Below are 25,986 nucleotides of genomic sequence, written 5' to 3'. Positions count from 1 at the left end.
TGGAGAAGAGGCTACTGTAAGGACAGAATATGGAGAAACCAATGGGTTCTCAGTCGGAAAGGGTGTGAGACAGGTGTATTTTATCACCCTATTTATTTAATCTATACGCAGAACATATCATACGGAAAGCAGGACTGGACCAAGATGAAGGAGGTGTGAAAATTAGAGGGAGAAATACCAATAATTTAAGATAAGCAGAAAATACCATACTACTAGCAGAAACCAGTAATGATTTGAAATGAATGCTGATGAAAGTTAAAGAAAGCATAAAAACAGGACTACAGCTGAACGTCAGGAAGACTAAAGTAATGACGACAGAAGATTTATGTAACTTTAAATTTGACAGTGAGGACATTGAACTTGTCAAGGATTATAAATACCTTGGCACAGTCATTAACCAAAATGGAGACAATAGTCAAGAAATCAGAAGAAAGCTAGGACTGGGTAGGGCAGCTATGAGAGAACTAGAAAAGGTCCTCAAATGCAAAGATGTATCACTGAACACCAAAGTCAGGATCATTCAGACCATGGTATTCCCGATCTCTATGTATGGATGTGAAAGTTGGATAGTGAAAAAAGTGGATAAGAGAAAAATCAACTAATTTGAAATGCGGTGTTGGAGGACAGCTTTGCGCATACCACGGACTGCAGAAAAGACAAATAATTGGGTGTTAGAACAGATTAAACCAGAACTATCTCTAGAAGCTAAAATGATGAAACTGAGGTTATCATACTTTGGATACATAATGAAAAGACATGATTCACTAGAAAGACAATAATGCAGGGAAAAACAGGAGGGAGTAGAAAAAGAGGAAGGCCAAACAAGAGATGGATTGATTCCATAAAGGAAGCCACAGACCTGAACTTACAAGATCTGAACAGGGTGGTTTATAACAGATGCTACTGGAGGTAGCTAATTCATAGGGTCGCCATAAGTCGTAATCGACTTGGGCATATAACAACACCAGGAAAGGCTTGTCTTGTTGAATTTCTGCCTACCATGTAGCTGTTAAAGGCACAAGAACCCTGTTTCCCCCAAAGTCACCCCTAAACCTAGGTTTCCATCTTGTACCACTTACCTGGAAGTAAGCGCCATTCACAAAAAGATACTTCTGAGTAGACATGTATACCATTGTACTGTAAGTTAACTGTACAATGTATTCTTAATGAGTGTCTGATTACATGCCTAAACCTCATTGCAAAGTTTTCACACTTGCCTTTTTTGGGGTAGGGGGATTAATTAACATCCACCTGCACTTATTGTGTACTAGTATTTACAGAAAATAATTTCTAGGCACTACCTGATCTCAGGTGAACCCAGCACAGTAACAATGCATCGTGGTGGCTAGAGGGAAAAAAAGAGCAAACTACAGAGATTCCAAGGCAAGAAAACACAGAAGCAAGAAAAGTGCACTAAAAAGGAGGGTGAAACAGCAGCTCTTTAGTACTCCAGGATTCCTATTATCTAATGTCCAAACAACAAATGTATCGATCACAGCTCTGTCTTCACTCATTGGCTAATAACACTGATAGGCTGGAGCAGCCAGGTTGGCTCATTTTACAGAAATTGCTTAGAAGAGTACCTGCACATTTTGCTCCATAACTTTCTTTCTAGGAGGGATAGAGACTTACTTTTTTTAAAAAAAGAAAAAAAACCCCTCAGATTCTGGGTACTCTGCAGGGACCACCACTAAAGGCCTTTATGGGTGCCATGGTGCCCTCAAGTGATGGGTTGGCAAAGTCTGATCTAAAGTAATGCCTGTACTGATGTTTCAATCAGTAGCGTAGTGGCAAATTTAGAAGTGCAGGGTCCCTTCATGATAGTCACAGCCACTCCCCTTTTGCTTTTTGCTGCTGGGTTGCGAATGAGATACTTGTTAATGCCTTCTTCCTAAGAGCCAATCAGCATGAATAGGGAGAGTGTTAGCTACTAAAAAGAGTCTTCTCAGTAGCTGATTCACCTCCTTTCATTTTGATTGGCTACAATCAGCAGGAAAGGATGAAGAAGCATGTTAGAAGACTCTTCTCAGTGGCTAACATGCTCCCATTCATGCTGATTGGCTCCTAGGATGCTGGAGGGACCCTGCTCCCAAAAAAGTAAGAGATCTAAGACCCCCCAAGACCCCAGACGACTATACCCCTGGTTTCAACTCTCCCATACGCAGTAAAGCTCGTGACATGCCAAGCCCAGTTCTAAGGAGTTCATAAGCGCTGGCCATGCTTGATCCAGTTGCCTTTGTGTCTCTTTCATCCTCGGAGGTATTAGGCTTTCTAATGAGGTTTTCCTTACTGCAGAATGACTCTGCATCTACTCTCTTACATTGCTTTCAGTTCAGCTCTGAGGTGTATGCTAGGGCTGGTCCACACATGCAGTGATGTGATGTGATATAAATGTTGTCATTGTGGTAATACATTGGTGGTGGCACATTTATTGATGTTGCAGTCATCAAGTGATGTGTGTGTGTGTGTGTGTGTGTGTGTGTGTGTGTGAGAGAGAGAGAGAGAGAGAGAGAGAGAGAGAGAGAGAGAGAGAGAGGCATTCCTAGGATTTTGGCTGATTTATAACTCAGTCCCATTCATGTCAACTCACATATCCCAGTGAGTCTAGTAAACATTAGAATCCAGAATTTCATTCCTAGTACCCTGGCCTTTGACACCCGAGACACATATTTTTAGGATCCACCCTCATTTGTCATTTTAGGTTGTTTTTAATTGTTTTAATGCTGTATTTTAAAATTGTTCTAACCCACCCTGGGGCCTTTGGGTGAAAGGCACATGATAAATGTTCATCATCATCATGTTTAGTAACAGTTTTAAGTTCCACTGATCTCAGCAGGGCTGATTTCTGACTACACACATATAGGGCTGTTACTCTTACTAGGGGCCCCTCCAGACATCCTTTCATTGGACATTCATGATTATTTATGCTCATGAAGCTTTCACGGCAGTCATATATGGTCCTGCTTTCAATACTATTAGTGCCTGCAAAAGCTGGGGGGGGGGGCAGTTGTCCTGCTTCATTTCCTATCAGTGCATATCCGGAAGCTTCCTGCTGAAATCCCATAACTTTTCATACCACACATATTCTGGAGCGTTTTGCCCCTCTTTTGTTGCACAATAGCCCCTCTGGACAACAATAATGTGGTAGCATTGGGGAAGCATCACAAAACAACTAATAAAGCAGGATAAATCCACCACTAGTGCACTATCAATGTATCAAGAACACGTTGTTGAATATGCCTGCAAAAAACACCAGTCTGGAGGAGGCCCAACACAAATATGATTAAATGAGTTTAAATCAAAGTGGTTTTTATTAATACGGTTAATTGAATAATTAAATGTGGTGGATCTGTTCAACTTGAATCTAGGGACAACAGACAATGAGGTTTATATTTACACTTTGGGAGATGGATGCCAGAGTTGTGAATGAAACAATCTAAGTTCCATGCATCTGAATTTGTAGAAGATTAGGTTTTGTGAAATGGATTTTAAAAAATGATTAAAGAATTATAAATATTAGGAATGGAAAAAACATTGGGTAGCTATATAACCAATAGTATTTTGCAATACTTCCTAGCAGTAGAATGTCATTTTATCAGTGTCCCAGATAAATAGTCACAAGGAGCTCTGCTTACTGTTGAGTATCACCTTTACAAACAGCAAGCTCATCAAGGAGATCCTTGTCAACTCTCAAATCCCCCCTGCCTAATTTTTTCCTTTTTATGCTTTGGAGTACAATGTCCATGTATGTGTTGCTTTCTGCTGACTTTTTTTTCTGTTTGATCTCACAGACAGCGTAGAAGATGAAATTGAAATGGCAACTGTGCGGCATCGACCTGAAGCCCTTGAACTGCTGGAAGCACAGAGCAAATTCACAAAGAAGGAGCTTCAAATTCTATACAGAGGGTTCAAAAATGTAAGTGGTCTTTGTGGACTTTGTATCTTTTCAGAAGTAGTCACTTTGAAGATCTTGCCCATTTCCTAATTTTTATGAACTTGCTGCCACTAGGGGCTGGTTCACACGGAAGCTTAACTTCATAATAAATACGCACCTTTTGCCATCAAGATAGCTTTGCAAGGTTTACACTCCCCAGCTTCCAATACATTTTTTTCAATTCACATGGCATTCCTCTGGAAAGGGCAGTATCGCTGTTTCCTTGTGGCCCCGCCCCCAAATCTGCATGTTTACTCCCTCTGGAGTATTGCCAATGGAGAAGGAGAGGGGGGGGTTTCATTGTCAATTGCACACTGAAGTGGGAAGAGCGTGGGGGGAACCACCCCTTTTCAAAGTATTTATGAAATGCAATTTTTAGTGGAAGCGTGTGTGCCCGTGTGTGCCTTCTGCAGCCTCAAGCGACTACCCGGTCCTTACTTACTCAGAAGTAAGCCTCAACAGTGAGCTGATCACTGATAACCATAGAGAGGTTCCTCCTGACAGATAGACCGTCAAAGTTATTAGTTGTTATGCACTCTGGGCTCTCCCGAAGTCATTACTCTCTCTCTCTCTCTCTCTCTCTCTCTCTCTCTCTGTCTCTGTGTGTGTGTGTGTGTGTGTGTGAGCGCATGCACACATGCACTATAAGTTGTGTCCTTTTGCTCCGAGCCTGAAACAACCCAGACGTTTATTTTGCTTGCACTTGGGGGGAGGGCATTAACGTTGCCCTTTTGCACACTCACAAACCTGCGTTAATGTTACGGGGGGAGTGAAGGGGCAGAAAGGAAGGCTAGAGCGGTGGAAGTGGCTGGCTAAGCAGACGGAAATGAAATTGAGTTGATGGGGAGTTTAGTGGGTGGAGAAAGGGGAGTATCTGCAAGTTACGATCCACCACCATCCCCAGCAGGAAACATCGGAATAAGGGACTACATGAGCGGGACGCAGCGAAGCAGAGGCGTTTTTTTCCTTACTATTCAGATTTTCAGCGGATTGGTTTGATTCACATTTAAAGGGAAATTGAGCAGCTTGCCTTCCCTTTCCAAAAAACTTTATGTGATCACTGCAAATTAAAAGGGAATGCAGCCAGCCTCGATCTCATATTAAATTGCCATGTGAACGAGCCCTAGATCTCATGGCAAAGTAATCACAACATGCCTTTAACCCAGCCTTTCCCTACCAGTGTGCCTCCAGATGTTGTTGGACCACAACTCCCATCAGCCTCAGCCAGCATTTCCAATGGTCAGGAAAGATGGGAATTGTGGTCGAACAACATCTGGAGGCACACTGGTTGGGAAAGGCTGCTTTAACCCCTCATCAATATTGTAACATTCTTAGTGATTTTATGGTGTCGGTGCTGATGAAATCTCTCACATTGATTGGCTGAGCTTCCCTAATGGCACAATGGACCAGGGGGGAGGGGGCAAAGGGTATGGCTGTTGGCTAAGCTGCTCATGTCTTGTGGAAAGGAGGGGTAGAAGAAGAAGAAAGCCTAGAAATGGAGGAAGCGGAAGCCTGAGAAGGCAATAGGCCAAGGGGATCAAAGGGGTGTAGGAAAGGAGGCTTTAAAAGAAGGAGTGATCCAGAAGGAGGCTGAGAAGAGAAGGCCAGGGGCTGTAGAGGTGAGGAAGGCCGGATTCATTTTTGTATTTGAAATGAGACTTAGATCTCTAGGTTTCCTGTGAAACCTAGAGATGAATCTTGAGATGTAGATCTCTGGGTTTCCCGTGTTGTGGGCATCTATGATTTCATCCCTATGCAACAAGATCAAGTCTTACCACATGCTGAGAATTGATTCCCCTCTTCCCCACAAAAAAAAATATCCATGTTTTGATTTTGTAATATTGTGGCGGCATCACCAAAATACCTTATCACCGAACATGACAGCTAACAGTCATCTTATGATGATTTCACTACAGCAAAGGCAGTTGTGACAATTAAAATTATTTAAATACCATGGCAGTTAATCTTGTCAGTTTAGGAAAAAAAAACTACCACTAATTATATCTTTGCCAAAAACATGATTAAACATCTGAGCAGGAATAAACTTGCCTCTTGGAATGTTTGGAAATGTTTTCTACTTGTAGTTCATATCAAGTCTATGTCACAACTCTGCAGAAGGAATAAGGATGAACAAATGGCAAAACGTCTGTATAAATCATCAAATTCCAGCAAAAAGTGTGAGCCAATCAAATTTTAGCACTTTTAAGTTCAGTTTTTATCACGAGAATGTTATGTGCCTTTTAAAATATATTCCACTGAATTTAAGGGAATGCAGATGTGTTTAATGCAGCCTTATAAAAAAAAAACGTTTTTTAACCAGCCTACTAGGCAGTGATATCATCAACCACAGACATTTGGAAAAAAGGGAAGGGGAACCCCAACATCCCACATTATTGTTATTGCTATTGATTATGATGATGATGATGATGATCTAGTACCCTTCTGCCCATGGTAATAATGACGTGCTCCAAGTTTTTTTTTCATGCCCTCTTTTTTGCAGTATAAAATCCATAGTCAGGGCTTTCTGAATTGTTTAAAATGCAGCCTGCCTACTGCACCCTTTGAAAATGGGGCTGCATGCAGCCTGGGGCATTTGTCATCCCATTTTCAAAGCATGTGGGCAGCATTGTAAGCACTTCAGAAAGCCCCAAGGTTCGGTAAACTGCAAAAAGTATGTGTGCATGCAGGGGACACCTCAGGAGTCAGGGCCAGCTCCAGGAATGCGGGGGCTCTTGGACACTAGCCTGCCCTGGGCCCCTCCACTCCCCTTCTGCGATCCCATGGATCACAAGACAAGACCATCCGAGCCACCCGCCACCCCCGCCATCCCCCCCGCTTCACCTACCTTTCTCTGCTGTTCATTGCGGCTGCGTGCACTGCGCGTGCAGGGTTGCCATCAATCAAGATGGCGGCTGAGGTTTCTGTAAGGGACTGAAGCCTCTGCCGCCATCTTGGTTGATGGCATACAGCAGAGAAAGGTAGGTGAACAGCAGAGTAAGGTAGGTGAAGCAGGGGGGATGGTGGGTGGCTTGGAAGGTTTTGTCTTGCGATCTGTGGCACGGCTCGTGCCGTGGATCACAGAAGGGGAGTTGAGGGCCCCTCAGGGGGCCCCCAGGGGCTTCTGTAGCTGCAGGGCCCTCAGGCCAGTGCCCAACCTGGCCACCCCTTAGAACCGGCCCTGTCAGGAGTTACTGCAGTATCCCTGGTGTGTTAGAAGCAGTGTTTTTTACTAAAAGCACTCATGTCTTGATAAAAGTTCCATGGGTGACAGCACAAAACGGCCACCATGGGCAGCATAAAAGAGGTGCCGTCTGTGTAAATGCTGTCACACACACACAAAAACCCTGGTTAGAAGTATTGTTAAAAAGTGCCCTTGAGAAACTCTAGCTTGAACTTTCTTTCCCCATCCTCTTTTGTATGGTCTACTAGTGGTGCTACCCCATTTCTGTCATTGGTTTTCTGCTTGTGCTTTGGAACACTTCAGACCACCTTGGTAACAGCAACTGGCCAAGGATGGAGAGGAGAGGTGATGTTAGCAACAGGAGCATAATGACTAATTCATATAAAGTGGTGAACTGTTGCCAGCAGAGCCCTGCTTTTTACCGGGTGTGGGCCCGGATGTCTCAGAGAAGCAGCTTTTGCTGCTAAAGGGCCTGCTTGTCCATGAGCTGCAGCCAGTCTTTATGCTGTCAGATTACTGTAGCCAGCCGTGTCTGCCTAGCCCATAAACAAACAAGAACAGCAGAGCAAGTAACTGAGGCTGCAATCCTAAATACACCCCACTGAACACTGCGAAACCTACTTCTGAGTAACTGTAAACATAAGGTTATCATTATGTATGTATTTATTTTATGAATTGCTTCTTACAATGAAATCTTGAAGTGACTTAGAACCAGAATACAATACATAATATTTCCCTTGGAGATTTCTCATTATTTCTCTGAGAACCACCAATCCCATTTAAATCCCCACTCTTCCTCTCAAGAAATCCCCTCCAAACTTCTCATTTTCCATTTCATAAATTCCTATATATTTCCCTCAGAATTCCCATTTTCTGTTTTCAGTCACCCACCCATACCTTCTGTAATAAAATCCCAGTTATTTCCTTTCGAGCACACTCTCTCTCCACAGTTTCTATTTTACAGAGCAAAAGCACACTCTTCACATTCCTTTAAGCAGTCTCCCCTTGGAGTCCAATACCCACACACACACACAATTTCTCCACTTTTCAACCCCTTCTCTGAAGGGAAACATGCCAGGTTCTGAAACATGGAATATTTTCTTCAAAAGAACATGAATAAGTACAGTTCTAACTACAATCCCCCCACAAACACACAAAAGTCCTTCAATTTCAGGCCTGGTTATGGGACTGAATCAGTCTTGGTTGCCCTGATGGATGACCTTTATTGGGAGAACGACAGGGGGACTATGACCGTGTTATTCTTACTTGATCTCTCAGTGGCTTTTGATACCGTTGACCATGGTATCCTTCTGGGCCGACTTGGTGAGATGGGTATTGGAGGCACTGTTTTACAGTGGTTCCAATCCTATCTTCAGGGTCATTTTCAGAGAACAGCATTGGGTGCTTGTCTTTCGGCCCCCTGGCAGTTGTGCTGTGGGGTGCTGCAGGGTACCATCTTGTTCCTCATGCTATTTAACATATATATGAAGCCCTTGGGAGTGGTCGTCAGGAGATTTGGGGCGAGGTGTCAGCAGTATGCATATGATACCCAGCTCTATTTCTCTGTAACATCTGAATCGGCAGAGGCCGTGCAAGTGCTGGACCGCTGCCTGGACTCAGTGGTGGGCTGGATGAAGGCCAGTAAACTGAGTCTGAATCCTAGCAAGACGGAGATGCTGTGGGTTGGTGGTTCCCAAGTTCAGATAATTGGTCAGTTGCCTGCTTTGGATGGGGTCGTACTCCTTCTGAAAGAGCAGGTCCATAGTCTGGGGTGCTCCTGGATCCATGTTTGTTGCTAGAAGCCCAGGTGACCTCATTGGCTAGGAATACCTTTTACCAGCTTCGGCTGGTAAGACAGCTGCCGCCATTTCTGGACCTGGATAGCCTGACCACTGTAGTCCCCACCCTGGTAACCACCAGGCTAGATTACTGTAATGCGCTGTATGTGAGGTTACCCTTGAGGTTGGTCCAGAAGATGCAGCTGGTGCAAAATGCAGCAGCGAGACTGATCACTGGAGCAGGGTATTGCCAACATGTCACCCAGCTGCTGAAAGAATTGCACTGGCTACCTATTAGCTATGAAGCTAAGTTCACGGTTTTGAGACAAATTTCAGTCTAGTGCAGTATAATGCCTTAGTTCAGATGTAACACCACACTGTGATTTGGCACCATGTGAATAAATACCTGTGCTTATATATTCTGTCCTCTCCCTCCCCACATACACTCTGATTTCCATTCTCATTTCCAGTTTAGCAGCAAACTATAGTTTTCCATTGCATCAAAACCAGGCAAGCCCACAAACTAGGGTTGCAAACGGTGGATGTCTGTGTGGTGTCCTTTGTGTAACTAATAACAGTTCCAGGAGTGGGGATCACTTTGTATCAGGAATAGCAGGAATAGGGAAGGGAAAGAATTTTGCTAAAACCGAACTTTGCATATTTGCTATCTTTGCGGATAAATCCAGCATGCTGTGAGCTTCCATTGCTTTTCCCAACACAAGAATTGTACTAACAAAACTGAGCAGCCTGCCTCTTTGCTTTGCTAAGGTGAAATTGACAAGCCTGTGTTTTTGTTTTGCTAACATGAAACTGAGCAACCTGCCTCTTTGGGCTCATTCCTCACCATCACCTCCAACATCATGGTTTATATGCCGTCTTTCCACAGTAATCTATACTCAAGGTGGCTTACAACATGGAGAAGGTTACATAAGTCACTGTTACAAAACAAAAATCAAATAGTCAAGCAATAAGTTAGCATTATCTCACTTAAAAGCCACTGTTTCTTTGTTCCAGAAACATGTGCATTTTCATTGGAATCATTGAATCATTGAATCATTGGAATCATTGAGCAGTGATCCATTGTTTCCTATTCACGCCACATTCCCCTCCATTGCAGGCCATCTGGGCATTGCCAAATTTGACAAGTGGGCAGGCTGTACTGCTTTCTGCAGGGATTGTCTGCTCACTGAGCTTCTCCGTGGTGAGCCAGTCAGCAGGCAAAGCCTCTCCTGTTTGACAGCTGATGGGGGTGGGAGCTGCTGCAGATCCAGCGGGCTTCCTCTTCCTCGTATCACACAAACATCCCTCAGGGTGCAGCCAATCTACCAGACAAAGCCTCTCCCACCCAACAGGTGATTGGGAGGATCCTCAGCAGATCCATCAGGCAAAGCCTCTCCAAGCAAGAGGGAAAGAACCTGCTTTCTGCAGGCTTTTGCTGAAATGTGTGCCCAAGGTCCATGGAGTGCTTGGGTTCACAGCGGATCCAGCATGCTTCCTCTATCCAAGATGAGTGGGAGGAAAGCAGCAAAGCAGGCTCTTTGCTTTGCTCACATGAAACTGACTAGCTTGTTTCTTTGCTTTGCTAGTGTGAAATTGACCAGCATACTCTTTGCTCTGCTAACCAAACTGGCTTTAATGAAATGGTAAAAGCAAGAGATAGCAGAAATGAAAGGAACACACAATGGACCACCTCCCAGTTCAACAGAATGTGGTCAACTGGTTCCAACAAGCAGACTCCATCCCTAATCAGGAAATCAGCACAAGGGAAACCATGATCCAAGTCACCCTTTTCTTAGGAAAATAAAAGGACACTGGCAAATTCAATCACAGATCTCCCCTGTCGTGTATAATTTTGGCAGAACTCAGGGAAGAAGTCAAAGTAGAGCATATAGGGAGGAGGGAAGGTGCAAGCAGAGGACTTGTTCACATATGCCAAACTATGCTTTGGTTTTCATCTGAGCATACCCACAGCCATTTCTGGATATCAGCAATTGAGGGCTTAAAGAAAAATGCATATTTTAAAATATGGAACTGAGGTGTACGTAGTGGATGAGATATGGACGTGTTGCAATGACTGTGTGATTTGTATAGGGTAATAACTTATAATTTACAATGCAGGAACAAACTTTTTAAAAAGGAAAATAATAAAAAGTAATTGAAGAGAGCCAAAGTACCTGATAAGTAAATAGATACTGAGAGGAGAGATACTGGATTTGAGTTAAGCTTGAGTAATTTGGGGGATTTAAAAAAGGTTTTAACATTGTAATTGGAAAATAGATTTAATAGGGTCCTCAACTCCCCATGCTTTCAAGGCTGCCTCCAGCATTTTCCAGCTTCCCAGTCTTCAGTACCGTTACTGATAAATCATAGGCAAGCTGCCATCACAGTAGGAGACCTCCATTTTGTAGCTGGCTTCCTGTCATCTCCATTTGCTACAAAATGAAACTGTGATTGCTGCAGTCATTAACCTTTCAAACCAATGGCTCTGTGGCATGCCTTGTACAAGTGGCACTTCACAGTAAATTGCCCAGACTATCAAGCATATACTTGGCATGCAGCCTTTCTTTCTCTTTTGGCCATTGATAATTTTTCTTTAAAAAACAGCATTTATATTTCCTCACAAGTCTCTTCCCTAAGAACTTGTTAAATAGGACCCTTCCAAGCAAATTAAATCTCTCAATTCTTTTCTTAGTAATATGTTCACTGTAACCTTGATCCAGTTTTTTGTAGCACATTGTCCTATCTTATGGATACAGTAAATATCTGTGATTTGCAGATTGAAAACTATCAGCTTTCATCCATAAACATCCTAGATATGTTCAGAACTATTATCACATTTTTCATCAGAACTATAAAGCTGTGAATAATGCAGCAACTGGATGTGCAAGCTAAAGTGCAACTGTAGAAAATGATTCCATCCATTGTCTTCCTGATGCTAAATTTCAAATCATAATGCACACTCCCAGTTAGAGTTACCAGGTCTCCGGTTTTCAGCTGGAGTCTCCGGTTTTTGGGGGCCCTCTCCGGCTAGCACCCCTTAATCTCCGGACTCTCAGCTTCAATTTTAAAAAAATTAAGTTTCTAGGTGGTCTGGTTCCCGAGATATACACCTAAACGTCAGCCGCCCCCCCCGCAACTGTTTAATCTATTTAACTGATACAACGCTGAAGTTGGTTCCTAGTTCCCAGTTCCTTATTTGCTTGAAAGTTCAAAACACTAAAAAAGAAAAGTTGACAATTACAGCAACTTCAAACCAAATTTAACATGTCTCTGAACCCCAAAATATATGTTGGGGTACCCTGTATGATATATCACTGTGATCGGGGGACTCTCCCCATCAAGAACAACAATACATTTATGCAATCAAAATCATCAGGCTTCTGATATTATCATAAATACATAATGATGTCATAAAAAATAAGTACCTGGGGGTGCCCACCCCAAAATCTGCTCTGGGCCAGGACAAATCATACACCCCATGAAAGGGGAGGGTGTCTCTATGAGATGCCACTGTGTCCTGCCTGGCCCAGAGCTTCTGCTGGGCGCAGGGGAAGGATGAGGGCATCTATGTAGACAGAAAGGGTAGAGAATCTTCTTACTCTTACTCATTTCTCAGACCTCTTTCTGAAGTGAAGGGTCAAATCTGTAAAGAACTTTGGAGCAGCCACATTAAACGATAAGGGCACGGCATTCCAGGCAGGGGGTTGCCAACCCTGCTTGGAGATGGATGTCTTTGCAGAGGATCCTTAGTCAAGCTTTACCAACAGCACAATCCAAACTATATCTACTCAGAAGTAAGTCCTGTTGAGTTCTATGGGGCTTAGTCCCTTAGTAAGTGTGTTTAGAATTACAGCCTTCAAGGGCATCCATCTTTACTCCCAAATGCTCCCATCTAACATCTCCGCAACACTAAGCTCCTTTCTTCCTACAGTGACCTTCTGGTGACTGGACTGGCCTGAAGGCACTTAAACCCTTCTTGCCAAAAGCAAGTAGGCTAGATTAAATGTTCCCTACCCAGGCTCCATCTTCTAGCTAAGATGTCTAGCTTAATTTCCAATCAGATATTGTATTCCAATTGTACGCTCCAAGCAACTGTGATTGATGCTTAATGTATCATGCTTAATTACATCACTCAGCCCGCCCCGTGACATCACTCGGCCCACCCCATGACATCATTTGGCCCGCCCCGTGACATCACTCGGCCTGCCCCGTGACATCACTTGGGCCCACCCCTAAAATCTCAGGTTTTGGGATGCTTCTGACCTGGCAACCCTACTCCCAGTAGATTTACTTTTCCATGAGGAATATAATGTGGCTTCTTGCCAGTGGGTACACACACATGTTCTTGCAGATTCCATTTCAAAATGTAAGTGAGCTATGGCAAACCCACTGAAAACCTAGAAGTCAAATATGGCAGCTTTGGAACTTCTACTAGAGTTTCCCTGTTTCTAGTTAGGAGATTTTGTAGTTGATTCATCTATGTACATAACTGTTATAAATTTGTAGCTTTGCCTTTATAACATATTTCATAAAAGCTAATGGAAAGTTGATCGTGAAAATAACTAATTGCTAACTAATACTTAACTGGGGAAAAAGCAAAAGCAGGCATATTGGCCCACAAGAAAAAATCAAAAACTCACATTTGAAAATACCTTTATTTGGCCAACCAAAATGTCACAAAATAATGTGTAAGCTTTTATGTTCTCCAGAACTGCTCCACAGACTAGATGGTTAACAAAACAAAAAATATTAACTGGGAGATGGAGTATTGTTAAGTCTTCTTAATGGGAAACTGTATGTTATAGGACTGAAGGGGTGGTTTGGATGCTGTCTTTGGGTCCCCTTGAAACCTGTGGAATTATTATTGTTATATTAAAGTTTAATAACAATGGCAATCATCCATCATCTTATTAGTTGCTTGGAGACCTCTTAGGTCTCCAAGCAACTTAAGTTTAAAAACATAATATAGGAAGAAAAGAAAAGAAAATTCATATAAAAATTAAGATTTCTTTCAACATACAAAAAACAACAAACAGCCCTATCCTCATAACAGCCACAAGAAACTTTGGCAACACACTAGCAATAAACAGAATCAACTCTGTCCTTTATATAAATATAAACAAAATCTTATATCTGTAAGGTGGTATTCTCTAGTGGAAGGAACTGCTGAAATGGTCAAATCCATCTTTTTGTTGATTGTTCTAAGCATGCTAAGTATCCTTTTACTTGTCTAAAAAGTTGGTCAAGTACAGATATGTTGCCATAGAAACAACTAGCTAGGGATGCCTCCAGAAGAAGGGGGAGAACAATAGGCCAGGGCTTCGTCTAAGCTAGTCTCCTCTGGAGCTGAGACCTGGGAAGTGAGAGAGGCTCAACTTGTTCTCTGATCAGAAATCAAAGCCAGAGATGGCGCTAGGCATGACTGGGCCCTTGGGCACCAGCCTGCCCCAGGCCTGCAGTACTGTAGCTCAACCCCCTCCTGATATAGGCGGTGCAGGGCTAATAAGCCCACCTGTGTGCCCCACGTACGTCCCTTAGGGAGGCCCCCACCTCCATCTTGGGTGATGGTAGGCATGTGCATACTGCGCGCATGGTGTTCACCCTGACAGGAGAGGTAAGCGGGGCATGCAGGCAGGCTTATTGAAGCCTGTGCTGCCTGTATGGGGGTGCCTGGGAACTCCCTCTCTGCAATCCATTGCAGTGTAGGATTGTAGGATCTGATGCTGCTATGGATCGCAGAACAGGAGCATCACTCTCCCACCCTAAGGACAGGCCCTTCAGGGGCTCCTCTGGGCTGCAGGAACCCTTGGCTGTCCTTTGGCACTGGGCCTGATCAAAGCTATAACTGTGGGGGAACCCCCCCCAACAAACTAATGGGGGAGCATGATCTGTTCATGCTATGAACCCTTCCATCTTATGCTCAGCCATGTGTGTATGTGTGTGTGTGTGTAAATAAAACCATTTAACACAAAGACACCACAGTCTCCAGTGACCGTCATTCCAAGGAAATAGAAACCAATATGTGTTTTGGAGCTCTTGAAATGTGTGTAACAGTACAATTGATTTGGATGTGATTCAGCCAGAGTAAGCTCTGTTTCATGTATTGATTTCAGCAAGATAGTCAAGTATGTGCTTTAACTGTTTACTAATGAAATCAGGTTGTTTGGATAGATCTTATCCAATGTTAAGAAAAAAGAAAGGAAAAATATTACACTGTTTAAGAGTGAAAAAATCTTACCTGTTGACACTGGCAGAATGAGCAACAGTAAATTAGTATTGTTTAAAAGTTAATAAAGAAATAATATGTTTCTTTGCCCTCGCACCTTTTGACATAAATATCTCCTAGTATGAATAATGCATATTAAGCTCTATGGCTGGATTGAGGGCATGCATTTTCAGCCAGGCTACACTTCAGAAGGCAAAGTTGTAAGTCAGGGGTGGTGAACGTTTTTGGCTTACCCCATGAGCCAACTTTGTCAGGTGGGTGGGGCAACCCATCTGACAATCATATGATATCATTAGGACATCACATGATTGACAGGTGGGTTATTCCACTTGTCAGAATCCTTGCATGGTCTTCCCAAGCTTGGGAACCAAAGTGCATGGGGTGTTGCCAGCCCTTGGCTTTGTAAGCCTTCCTGCGCTGCTCCTTTCCACCTCCACTGTCAGAGATGAAAAGGACCTGCGCGGGGAGGGAGAAATGGTTCCCTCCCTCCTTGAGCAAGGCACATCCCTACTGCCCATCTATTGGGATGGGCTATTGGGAGCATGCCTTGCAGGCCAAGTTTGGCCCATGGGCCAGAGGCTCCCCAACCCAAGGCGTCAATTCTAGGGCATCCCAAGGGCAACAGAAATAATCAGTTCTCCCTCTTTACGAGCAGAAAGAGAGACCTGCCAATGGAAAGAGAGATCTGGCCTCCTATGTCTATTCTGTGATGCTGCAGAAAGGTCTGCTGCTGGTCCTCTGGTACTGAAACTGTGATGTTGGACAGGACAAAATGGAGACATTATTGTGGGTGTATGAGTGTATCAAGGATGTGCCAGGAAAAACTATGCGTCTGCAGGATCCATAGACCTCCCATTTCCCTGGCATACCCCTGGAAAAGGGATAAATTATGTCAGCTATTGATTCCAGTAGGAGGGAAACCTTTTTTAAAAAAGCCAAAACAGGAAACAAAAGAAGGGAAAATACCCCACAAATCAACGCCAAGATGGCATAGCAAAAGATGGCTCACTCTCTTTCAGTCTTTTTGGATTGCTCTGTCAGCCTTTTTTAATAATTTCATTCCATCTTTCAATAATATGATGATTACTTGGATCCATACCAGTCTGGCTTTAGTCCTGGTCATGGCACTGAAACTGCCTTGGACACCCTGGTTGATGACATCTGTCCGGAGAGAGATACGGAGAGTGTGACCCTGTATGTTCTCCTTCATCTCTCAGAAGCTTTTGATACTGTTGACCACAGTATCCTTTTGGAGCGGAGGACATAGGGATTGGGGATGCTGTGCTTCAGTGGTTCTGCTTATACCTCCAGGGCCGCTTCCAAAATGTAGTTATGGGAAGCTACTGTTTGGCATGGGATGCTACTGTTCAGTACCATGGGAGCTGTCCTGTGAGGTTTTGCAGGGTTTTAACTTGTGCCCCGTACTATTTAGCATCTATATGAAGCCGCTGGGATTAGTCATCAGAAGACTTGGAGTGAGGTGTCATCAATGTGTAGATGACACCTGACTCTGTCTCTCTGTTATACCTGAATTAGGAGAAGCAGTTGAGGTGCTTGACCAGTGTTTGGAGGTGATGATGGACTTGGATGTAGGGCAATAAATTGAGGGTAAATCCTGAAAAGAGATGTGTTATGTGTCCAGAGTTCTCATGTCTAGGAGGTGGAGAGATGGACTGTTCTAGGCAGGGTTGCACTCCTTTAGAAGAAGCAGGTCCACAGCTTGGGGGTACTCCTGGATCCAACATTGTCACTGGAGGCTCAGGTGGCCTCAGTGGCTAGGAGTTCATTTCCGGGCTCAATTCAAAGTGCTCACACTAGTGTTTAAAGCCCTAAATGGCTTGTGTGCCAATTTATCTGAAAGACCACCTCCTTCCCTACAGACTCTCTTGGGCATTGAGATCAGCAGAGGAGGCCTTTTCAGTAGTTCCAGTGCTCTCACAGGCTTGGGGTGGTGGTGGGTCGGGAAAGGACATTCTCTGTGGCAGCCTCTAAGTTGTGGAACTCTCTTCCCACCAAGGTGCATCTGGCAACCTCACTGTACAGCTTCAGACGAATGCTGAAGATGCACCTCTTTACCCTGGCCTTTGACACCTAAGGCGTATATTTTTAGGTCCCACCCTATTTTATGATTTTGTAATTCTGGTTGTTTTTAACTTTTTTTAACACAGTATTTTAAGGTTGTTTTAGCCTGCCCTGGGACCTCTGGGTGAAAGGTGAGCAATAAATGCTTATTATTATTAATAATAATAATGATGATGATGATGATGACGACGATGATGATGATGATGCTAATTGGGAGAAGTAGCCAGTAGCCACAAACCAACAGAGAGTTAAGTCTATTTTAGCCTTATCAATTTAACTGGATTTAAGCAGGCATAACTTTGTGTTGGGTTTTAGACTATAAGTGTAGTGGAAATCTATGGTTTGTTGGCAGTGCAACTCTTTCAGGCTGAAAGAATGATAGCCGATCACACTTCTGCAAATATTTATTTTTATTTTATTTTTTTACAATTGCAGAGGTGCAAGAACTACCACTGCCTACTGAGAACATTCGCACAATTACAGTCACAAGAACACTTGGAATGCTTCTCATAAATATTCATAATTCAAAGGGTGAACAGTGGCATACTGTGACTGGCTGTAGCCAGTTTTGTATGTTCAAAAGGTTTTCTTAATTCTAACTGGAACAATTTACCACCCAAGGCAAACCTATGTGCCTGGAAAGGAACAGATTGTGCATCCCCAGAATCAGTCATAACAATCGTTTTAAGAGTCCCAGCTAATCTGTTTCTCAGATAACATACTATCGGAAGTTGTTCTCTTTAATTTGTTCTATTAGCCCCAAAACTGAGGACCAAATCAGGCATAATGTCAACATCAGAATATAAGAAAAACTATGTTGGTTCAGACCAAAGGCCCATTTAGTCCAGCAGTCTGTTCCTGTTAGTGTTGTGCTAAAATCCACCTGCAATTTTCTCAGGGAGGAGTGGGACCTCAGATAAATTTCTCATAGCAGGGGGCACCTTACAGCCCAGCAACAATTCCTAGAATGCCTATGTGACCATGTGATGGCATGTGACCATATGTGAATGGTAGGAAGTGTTTCCAAGCTGTAATTCTGTGTGTGTAAATTGCCCTGCACCACTCTGAGTGTGCACAGAGTTAAAAGAGTTGTAGGAGAAAAGTCTTGTTAATATGGTAAGCATGACAGCCCATCCCCACTGTGAAATTTCCTCATGCTCCCCTTTCCTGATCTCTTTGCCAGACTCTTTTTTGTTGTTGTTGTTACCACCACAACCTGATGCCTTTCCTAGTCACTCACTGCCAGCTCAGATCCCATAAGTGTATATATGAAGTTAGGGTTTTTTGCCCTAATGTGCATCACTTTACACTTGTTTATATTGTATCTCATTTGCCTATTCATCCAGTTTGGAGAGATCCTTTTGGAGCTCTTTGCCATCCTTATTGTTTGTAAAACCCTAAATAAGTATTGGATATTTAGTTGCCTAATATACACATTACTGCAATCAGTTTCCCCTGCTATAATGTAGTTTTGTACTAAATAAGGGCATCACAAAATTAGTTGAAGTGCAAATTTTGAAGCACAGCTGTGCTTTAGTTCCCTTATGGTTTGGGAAGTGCAGATTAGGTAGGTTCATATTAAAATGCAAACTGAGCACATTTCTCCACTCCTCTCTTGTCACCACTGTTGTCTCAAGTTCCGGAAAATGTTAGTTCAGGCAGGGGTATCTACCACATTTGTGTTTGCCCTTTTTACATATAAAGCAGCATAGAGGTGTAAGATGGGTTTGATTTTAACATTGGATATGCAGATGAGAGGTCCTGAATCATCCTCTGTCTTACATCTCCACCACCCATCAGCCTAGGCGTTGAATTAAGCTTCGTGGGTTCCACACTTATGTGTTAAAAACTGATCCCCATGCATTAAACATGAAGAGGATGATATGTGGACAATAAACATGGCTACTCATCATATCTATAGGAATATATGTGAACCACCTGAGACTTTTCACTAATCATGTAAAAGTTATTTTTCACTTCCCTTGAAATTCCCATGCCATATTTCTGAAATACATCTGCTGTGAACAGTCTTCATCTTTTGAATTTCAGGTTTTGAGCAACCATACTTTGTATTCTGCTGTTGCGTCACAGTTAGCGTTTGAAAGATATATTTAGTCAGAGCACCTAGATAATTGAGAATATACGTGTGTGATATTTGTCAAGCAAATTGTTTCCTGTTCAGATTTTGGATGAAAGTTATTTCTCAGAAGTGCATTTTGGATAAAAAAATAAAAAAGATAAAGGGATATTTTTTTTTAAAAAAAGCTGTTGGTACTCATATCTTGATAAAAATACCATGGCTGCCAGCAGAAAATGGTTGCCATGGGCAGCAAAAATAAATAAATGATGGTACTCCATTCTGGTGAGTACTATCACAAAAAAGGCACTGTTTCTCAGTAATGGGAAACGATCTCATGGCAGAGATACCTGTGTTATCTCTGTTTGCTGTGCTCCAAGGTCAGAGATGAGGCCTGCCAATTGGGAAAGTGTTTCAGCTGTGGGAATGCATGTGCGCTAGGTTACCAGAAGTTTCTGGTCTAGGAGCCTTCCAAATGTTTTGTAAGATTCACCATAATTGTGATGCTTTTTAGTATAAAGCTAGCCCCTTTCTGGGCATTGGTGCCCCACACATTTTTGTCTTGATATCTTTGCAACACTTTGCAGAACATCTCTGCTGTGGTCAGGGGCATCACTACCGGGGTGCGGAGGGTGCAGACCTCACCCGGGTGACACCATGAGGGGAGTGACACCCAGAGCTGCCCCGCCCTGCGCCGTTGCCTGGCAAAGGAGCCAAGAAGCGCTCCAGGTCGGCGTCGGAGCAGCCAACTCCTCCTTGGAGGCAGGCAGGCGAGACCGAAAGCAGGCACCTGCTCGCTGGCGGTGAAGCCGGGACGGGCCTTCCACCATCAGCCTGGAGCGTGGTGAGTGCACGTACACGTGCACATGCAAGGCCAACCACCCCATCCATGCACCTGGGAGGGCGTGCGCGGGAGGTCCACACACACACCCCGCACTCCAGCTAGTGACGCCGCTGGCTGTGGTGTTTGCTTTGTCTTATGGGGTCAATGCTCTTATGGTATATTTAGAGCTAGGACAAGTTAGCTTTGTTACTTTATTCTGCTTTGAAATTCCCAACTGTAAAAATGATTAAACAAACAAACAAAAATGTTGACTTCTCATTTGTCGCAGATCAGTTATAGGTCTACAATATATAACAATCCTGTCTCTTAAATTATATTATAAAATCACTTTCCTCCAGTAGTTATCTTAATTAATCATCAAATCTCATAAACATTACTTTATTCTTTCCACAAAAAGTCAAAGAGAGGTTTCAATTCTTTAAGAAATATATCTATCAATTTTTCTCCAAATAAACATGTCGATTAATCCATCTCGTTAATAATAATAATAATAATCTTATTGTCATAACCATAGTCCAAATAAACATATCGATTAATCCATCTCATCAAAATCTGTTAGGTCCAATAATTTCAATAGCCATTATTCCATTATCCATATTAATTCCATCTTCCATCTTCAATAGTCCTGTTAAGTCCAGTAATTTCAGTGTCCAATCTTCCATTATCAGTATTCCATAATAATCTTGCTGTCATAGCCATAGTCATATAATAAGAGTCTGATGGGAATTTCCTCTATCCCAAATATTTTCTTGCCATCAATTCTGAATAAGTTGCTGAAATATTGTTGTAAAGTCATATCTCTGTTCTTCTTTTTTACAAAATGCACTGGCTCATCTCTTGAGAGTTTTTCCATTGTCACATGGCTGCAGTTAATTCCATAGATTTTCTCTATATCAAGCTCCATCACGTCATTCCAGTCCAGAAAATTATCCAATCCATTTGATAACCTTATCTCTAATATCTTCATTAATTTCTTCAAAGATAACGTTAAATTCCAAACAGTAGATTTTATTTCTAATATCCATAAACTCCAGATCTTTTTCCAATTCCACATTTGTTCCAATCTCCAGGGCTTGTATCTTATTTTTTCTTTTCTCATCTCTGATCTCATTCTCCTCTCTCACAGGATCCCCTATTTCTTTAAGCTCCTGCGTCATTTTGCTCAGTTCCATTTTCAGCTCCTTACTGCCCTGTCGCAGGGTTTGTTTCGTTATCTCAATCTCATCCATTATTTTCTGGAACATAATTACTTCCAGATTCTCAGCCACTTTCTTGATTGCCATTTTTAAAACCACGAAAACAAAACAAAACAAAAATAAAGAAGAACCACTTCTTATTTCAGCAACAATTGGGTTAATATTCCAGGCTTGATGACATCACAGTATAAACAGAGCAGCCTGCCTTATCTCTCTATGTTCAAGAATACAAAACAAATTTAGTTCCCAGCGTCAAAACAGTTAGTGGCGTTGTGAAGAAGCAGATTCGTCAAAATAAAATAGACCAAAAAGAGAATAGTCCCAGACAATATAATGTTCCAAAGTTCATATTTTTTATTTTTTTCTCCTCGGAATAGAAATCCCTCTTCTGTTTATATCTTTAGAATGCACTTCCAGGACAGCTTTTTGCAATAGAAACAGAGATAAGCTGTTAATTTCGTGAATAACAGAGAAGAGTTATAGCTCACCCAGAAGTTCTTTAAAGCTGATTCATTTGACAAATCTCTTTTTGCTGTAACAATTTAAACCAAGTAAAAAAAAAAATAGAAAGAAGGGTGCTTGCCTGTTAGTCCGTTTTCTCTTTGAAGAAAAGATAAACATATCGCATTAATCAGATAGATCATTTTTGTTTTGTTTTGTTTTTTGTTTTTGAATGTTTTATGATTTTGTTTTGTTTGTTTTATGAAAATTTGAATAAAAATTATTGTAAAAAAAAATAAAATAAAATAAAAAGAAATTCCCAACTGTATTCCTTATCTGTATTTTCTAATTATATATTTCTTATTTGAAGTTTGGTTCTCTTTTATGCCGCTATTTTAAATTATTTTTTAATAAATCTACTTCAGTGTGTCTTCTTGGGTAAAGTTTTGGTACTGAATTTAGTTCCTGACTGCTTAGTTGCTTGCTACTAAGTAATTTTGCTAGCCTACAGGTCAGGAAGTAGAGATTCTGGTTTTTAGCTCTTGCTTCTCTAGAATCTTAGGGACATAAGAACATAAGAAGAGCCTGCTGGATCAGGCCAGTGGCCCATCTAGTCCAGCATCCTGTTCTCACAGTGGCCAACCAGGTGCCTGGGGGAAGCCCGCAAGCAGGACCCGAGTGCAAGAACACTCTCCCCTCCTGAGGCTTCCGGCAACTGGTTTTCAGAAGCATGCTGCCTCTGACTAGGGTGGCAGAGCACAGCCATCACGGCTAGTAGCCATTGATAGCCCTGTCCTCCATGAATTGGTCTAATCTTCTTTTAAAGCCATCCAAGCTGGTGGCCATTACTGCATCTTGTGGGAGCAAATTCCATAGTTTAACTATGTGCTGAGTAAAGAAGTACTTCCTTTTGTCTGTCCTGAATCTTCCAACATTCAGCTTCTTTGAATGTCCACGAGTTCTAGTAATATGAGAGAGGGAGAAGAACTTTTCTCTATCCACTTGCTCAATGCCATGCATAATTTTATACACTTCTATCATGTCTCCTCTGACCCGCCTTTTCTCTAAACTAAAAAGCCCCAAATGCTGCAACCTTTCCTCGTAAGGGAGTCGCTCCATCCCCTTGATCATTGAGTTAAGATCTGGGAGTCTCTGGGCCCAGGCTGGTTGAACATAAGGGGTGGTGCCAGCATACAACCTTGCAGGATTAGACTTTTGGCAACTGCTGAATCCCCCAAGAACATGTCCCTGGGTTTTGGGATGAGTTCTTTTATGATTATATTACTTCAAGGTACTAACAAGTCAATTACAGAGCAAATTCTTGAACTTGGCTATTCGTATTAGACCATTAATGATTGTATGTTATTTGGTCCTTTGTATTTTTTAAAAAAAGTATTTCACTTATTTATATATATTCTATTTATATTTTTTTTAAATGAAGTTGTAATAATATTATCCATTTTTATCTGATGATTCAATGGTCTGTTGACTGTAATAAAATTTGATTTGACTTGACAATATTATGTAATGTCTAAATTGCAGCGTTTGAAGCCACATTATTTGCTTATTATTGTGCATTATATTGGTCACAACTCATAGAACGCGTTTTTGGTAAAGTTTTTATATTCTTTCATACCTATATGATAGAAATATATTATGTTATGATAATAACATTCAGCACTTGATCAGAAGTAGGGATGGAGGAGAAATTCAATTCACGTTTAAAGCAGAATGTATCAGATTTGCACTTTCTGAAACACTATGAGAATGAAACTAGGGGTGGGAAGATCTGTTGATTTCAGATCTCTCCTTTTTCCGCAATCTTAAATTCAGTTGTTCACACTTCTGCAGCAATTTGTGATTTTATTTTTTTTAATCCTCATGAAAATCCCCCAGCATTTTAGCGTGAATTTCTCCTAATAAACACATTTTTGTAGACAGTTTTGACTAATGTACACATTTTTGCAAGCCAGTTCTTGTCATATAATGCATTTTTGTGTTGTTTTCACTCATATATTCATTTGTATGCACACATTTCCCTAGTGCATGCATTTTTGTAAACAATGTTTGGTTGGCAAACTATCACAAAATTTGAATAAGTGCGAATTTCCAAGAATGACTGCATTTTAGTTGAAATTTGTACAAATTTGATAGATTTGGCTTGAAATGTGAACTGATCAAAAGTCTCACTCATCCCTAACTGAAACACAGCCATCCTTCAAAATCTGCACTTATTTTGAATTTTGCAATGCAGCTCTCCAACCAAGCAATGTTTACAAAAATGCATATATTAGGCTGAAGTGTGCATAAAAATGAATATGTGAAAATATAATGTGCACATTAGTCAAGACTGCATACAAAAATGTATTTAATAAGAGGAATTTGCAGAGCTTGGAAAAGTTACTTTTTTGAACTACAACTCCCATCAGCCCCAGCCAGCATGGCCACTGGATTTGGCTGATGGGAGCTGTAGTTCAAAAAAGTAACTTTTCCAAGCTCTGGGAATTTGCACTAAAATGCTGAAGAATTTTCATGACAATTTTTTTTAAAAAAATTGCAAATTGCTGCAGAAATGTGGAGAACAAAATTTAAGATTAGAAAAATGAGGAACTGAAAGAACTGAAATTAATGGATCTTTCTATTGCTAATCAGAAGCAACAAAGTAATAAATTCTCCTTATACTTGGCATGATGATTCAGATGACAAGTTTACCATGTGGGTACATACACAGCATCGTAAGTTAACACTTCGATAAATAAGAACTTGAAAATCATTTTGAGAACACTTCCAATAAGAATTTTTAATATATTAATAGAAATATAAGAACCCAGTTTTAAATATATACATGCAATAAAATAAAAACAGCATGCCACAACTTCTGCTCCCTAATAAATATTTAATTTGAACATTCTAGTATCTTATATTGTCATTTGGAATTGCTCTGGGGAAATATGTAAATTTTATATAACGAGTAAATTCAGAGATGTACTGTGGAGTACATATAGAGTTATACTGTTGCCAGAGAAAGACCAAAGGTATTTAGTGACTGAGGCAGAAAATCCAAATGATGCTTCCGCATGGTAAAAATATAATTATAAACTGAATAATCAGCAGTCCTTTAATGGTACCCTAAAATCTGTCACTTTAGGCAGACAAACTCACCCTGCTTCATAGTGGAGCCACTGCTGATAAGCTAATGTGTTTTCCCTTTCTGCATTCCATATGAGAATTAAATCATTCTGATTTTTATTGGCTCATTTTAGTATGAGAGCTTCTCTATAATGAAAGACAGCCAGTGTGGTGTAGTGGTTAAGGTGTTGGACTATGACCTGGGAGACCAGGGTTCGAATCCCCATACAGCCATGAAGCTCACTGGGTGACCTTGGGCCAATCACTGCCTCTCAGCCTCTGAGGAAGGCAATGGTAAACCGCCTCTGAATACCCCTTACCATGAAAACCCTATTCACAGGGTCACTATAGGTCAGAATCAACTTGAAGACAGTCCATTTCCAATTTTCTATAATTAAACAAAACTTACTTTGTTCAGCCATTATTTCACTGATAGATATCCCCCTTCCATATAATGAAATGGGGGGGGCAACATCATTGTTTGTTTTAAACATTGTCCAACATTGGCTTGCAGTATCGAGGGAACCTTTAGCAAGGTTAAGTGATAAGATAACCAACCATCCAGAAAACAACAGGCTCTGCCAGCTTTGAGAGTTCTGTCACCCACTCAGTTATCTCCTCTACCTATTTTTTCTAGCCATTTTAATTTTTCATCATTACTTTTATTATTTAAAATATGTATATAGGTAGAACACACACACGTACATGGAACAGGCAGGGGAATGGAGTGCACTGTGCACACACATTGTGCTGGCAATGGGAGTAATTAAAACTTGCCGTCTCTGCTTCACCACATGCCAGTTGGGGGGCCTCCCCCCTCCCCATTTCACACTGTTCTGTGAGCCCAAGTGGGTGCCTCACCTGCTTGGTTGCAAGGGCAAAAGAGAAGAATAGCAGGCAACTAATGCAGTGGCATAAGCAGAAGCTGCACTGTGCTGAGCTGGCTGGCTCCCTCTGCTCGCTCAGGTAAATTTGGAACGAATTAATAAATGTATTAGATGTTCTGGGACTGTTCCTTTTGCGGATGGGAAACAGTAATACCATGGGCGGTAGATTCTAGTCCAAAGAGCACCCAGGGGATCAAAAATCCCAGGAAAA

At 41.7% G+C, this 25,986-nt stretch overlaps 1 protein-coding gene across 4 annotated transcripts in view; it reads left to right on the top strand.

Annotated features, from left to right (window-relative positions):
* Positions 1 to 25,986, top strand: part of KCNIP4 (potassium voltage-gated channel interacting protein 4) — a 676,014-nt gene that overhangs the window by 584,527 nt on the left and 65,501 nt on the right. For all 4 annotated transcript variants that reach the window (XM_061583682.1, XM_061583683.1, XM_061583684.1 and 1 more), the window contains exon 2: positions 3,792 to 3,916. In XM_061583682.1, the coding sequence (XP_061439666.1) occupies positions 3,792 to 3,916 (125 nt within the window). The remainder of the gene's footprint in view (positions 1 to 3,791; positions 3,917 to 25,986) is intronic.

The sequence above is a fragment of the Rhineura floridana genome, chromosome 9, assembly GCF_030035675.1.
Source record: "Rhineura floridana isolate rRhiFlo1 chromosome 9, rRhiFlo1.hap2, whole genome shotgun sequence".
NCBI lineage: Eukaryota > Metazoa > Chordata > Lepidosauria > Squamata > Rhineuridae > Rhineura > Rhineura floridana.
The sequence above is the reverse complement of the archived record's forward strand: the minus strand, read 5'-3'. Positions and strand labels throughout refer to the sequence as shown.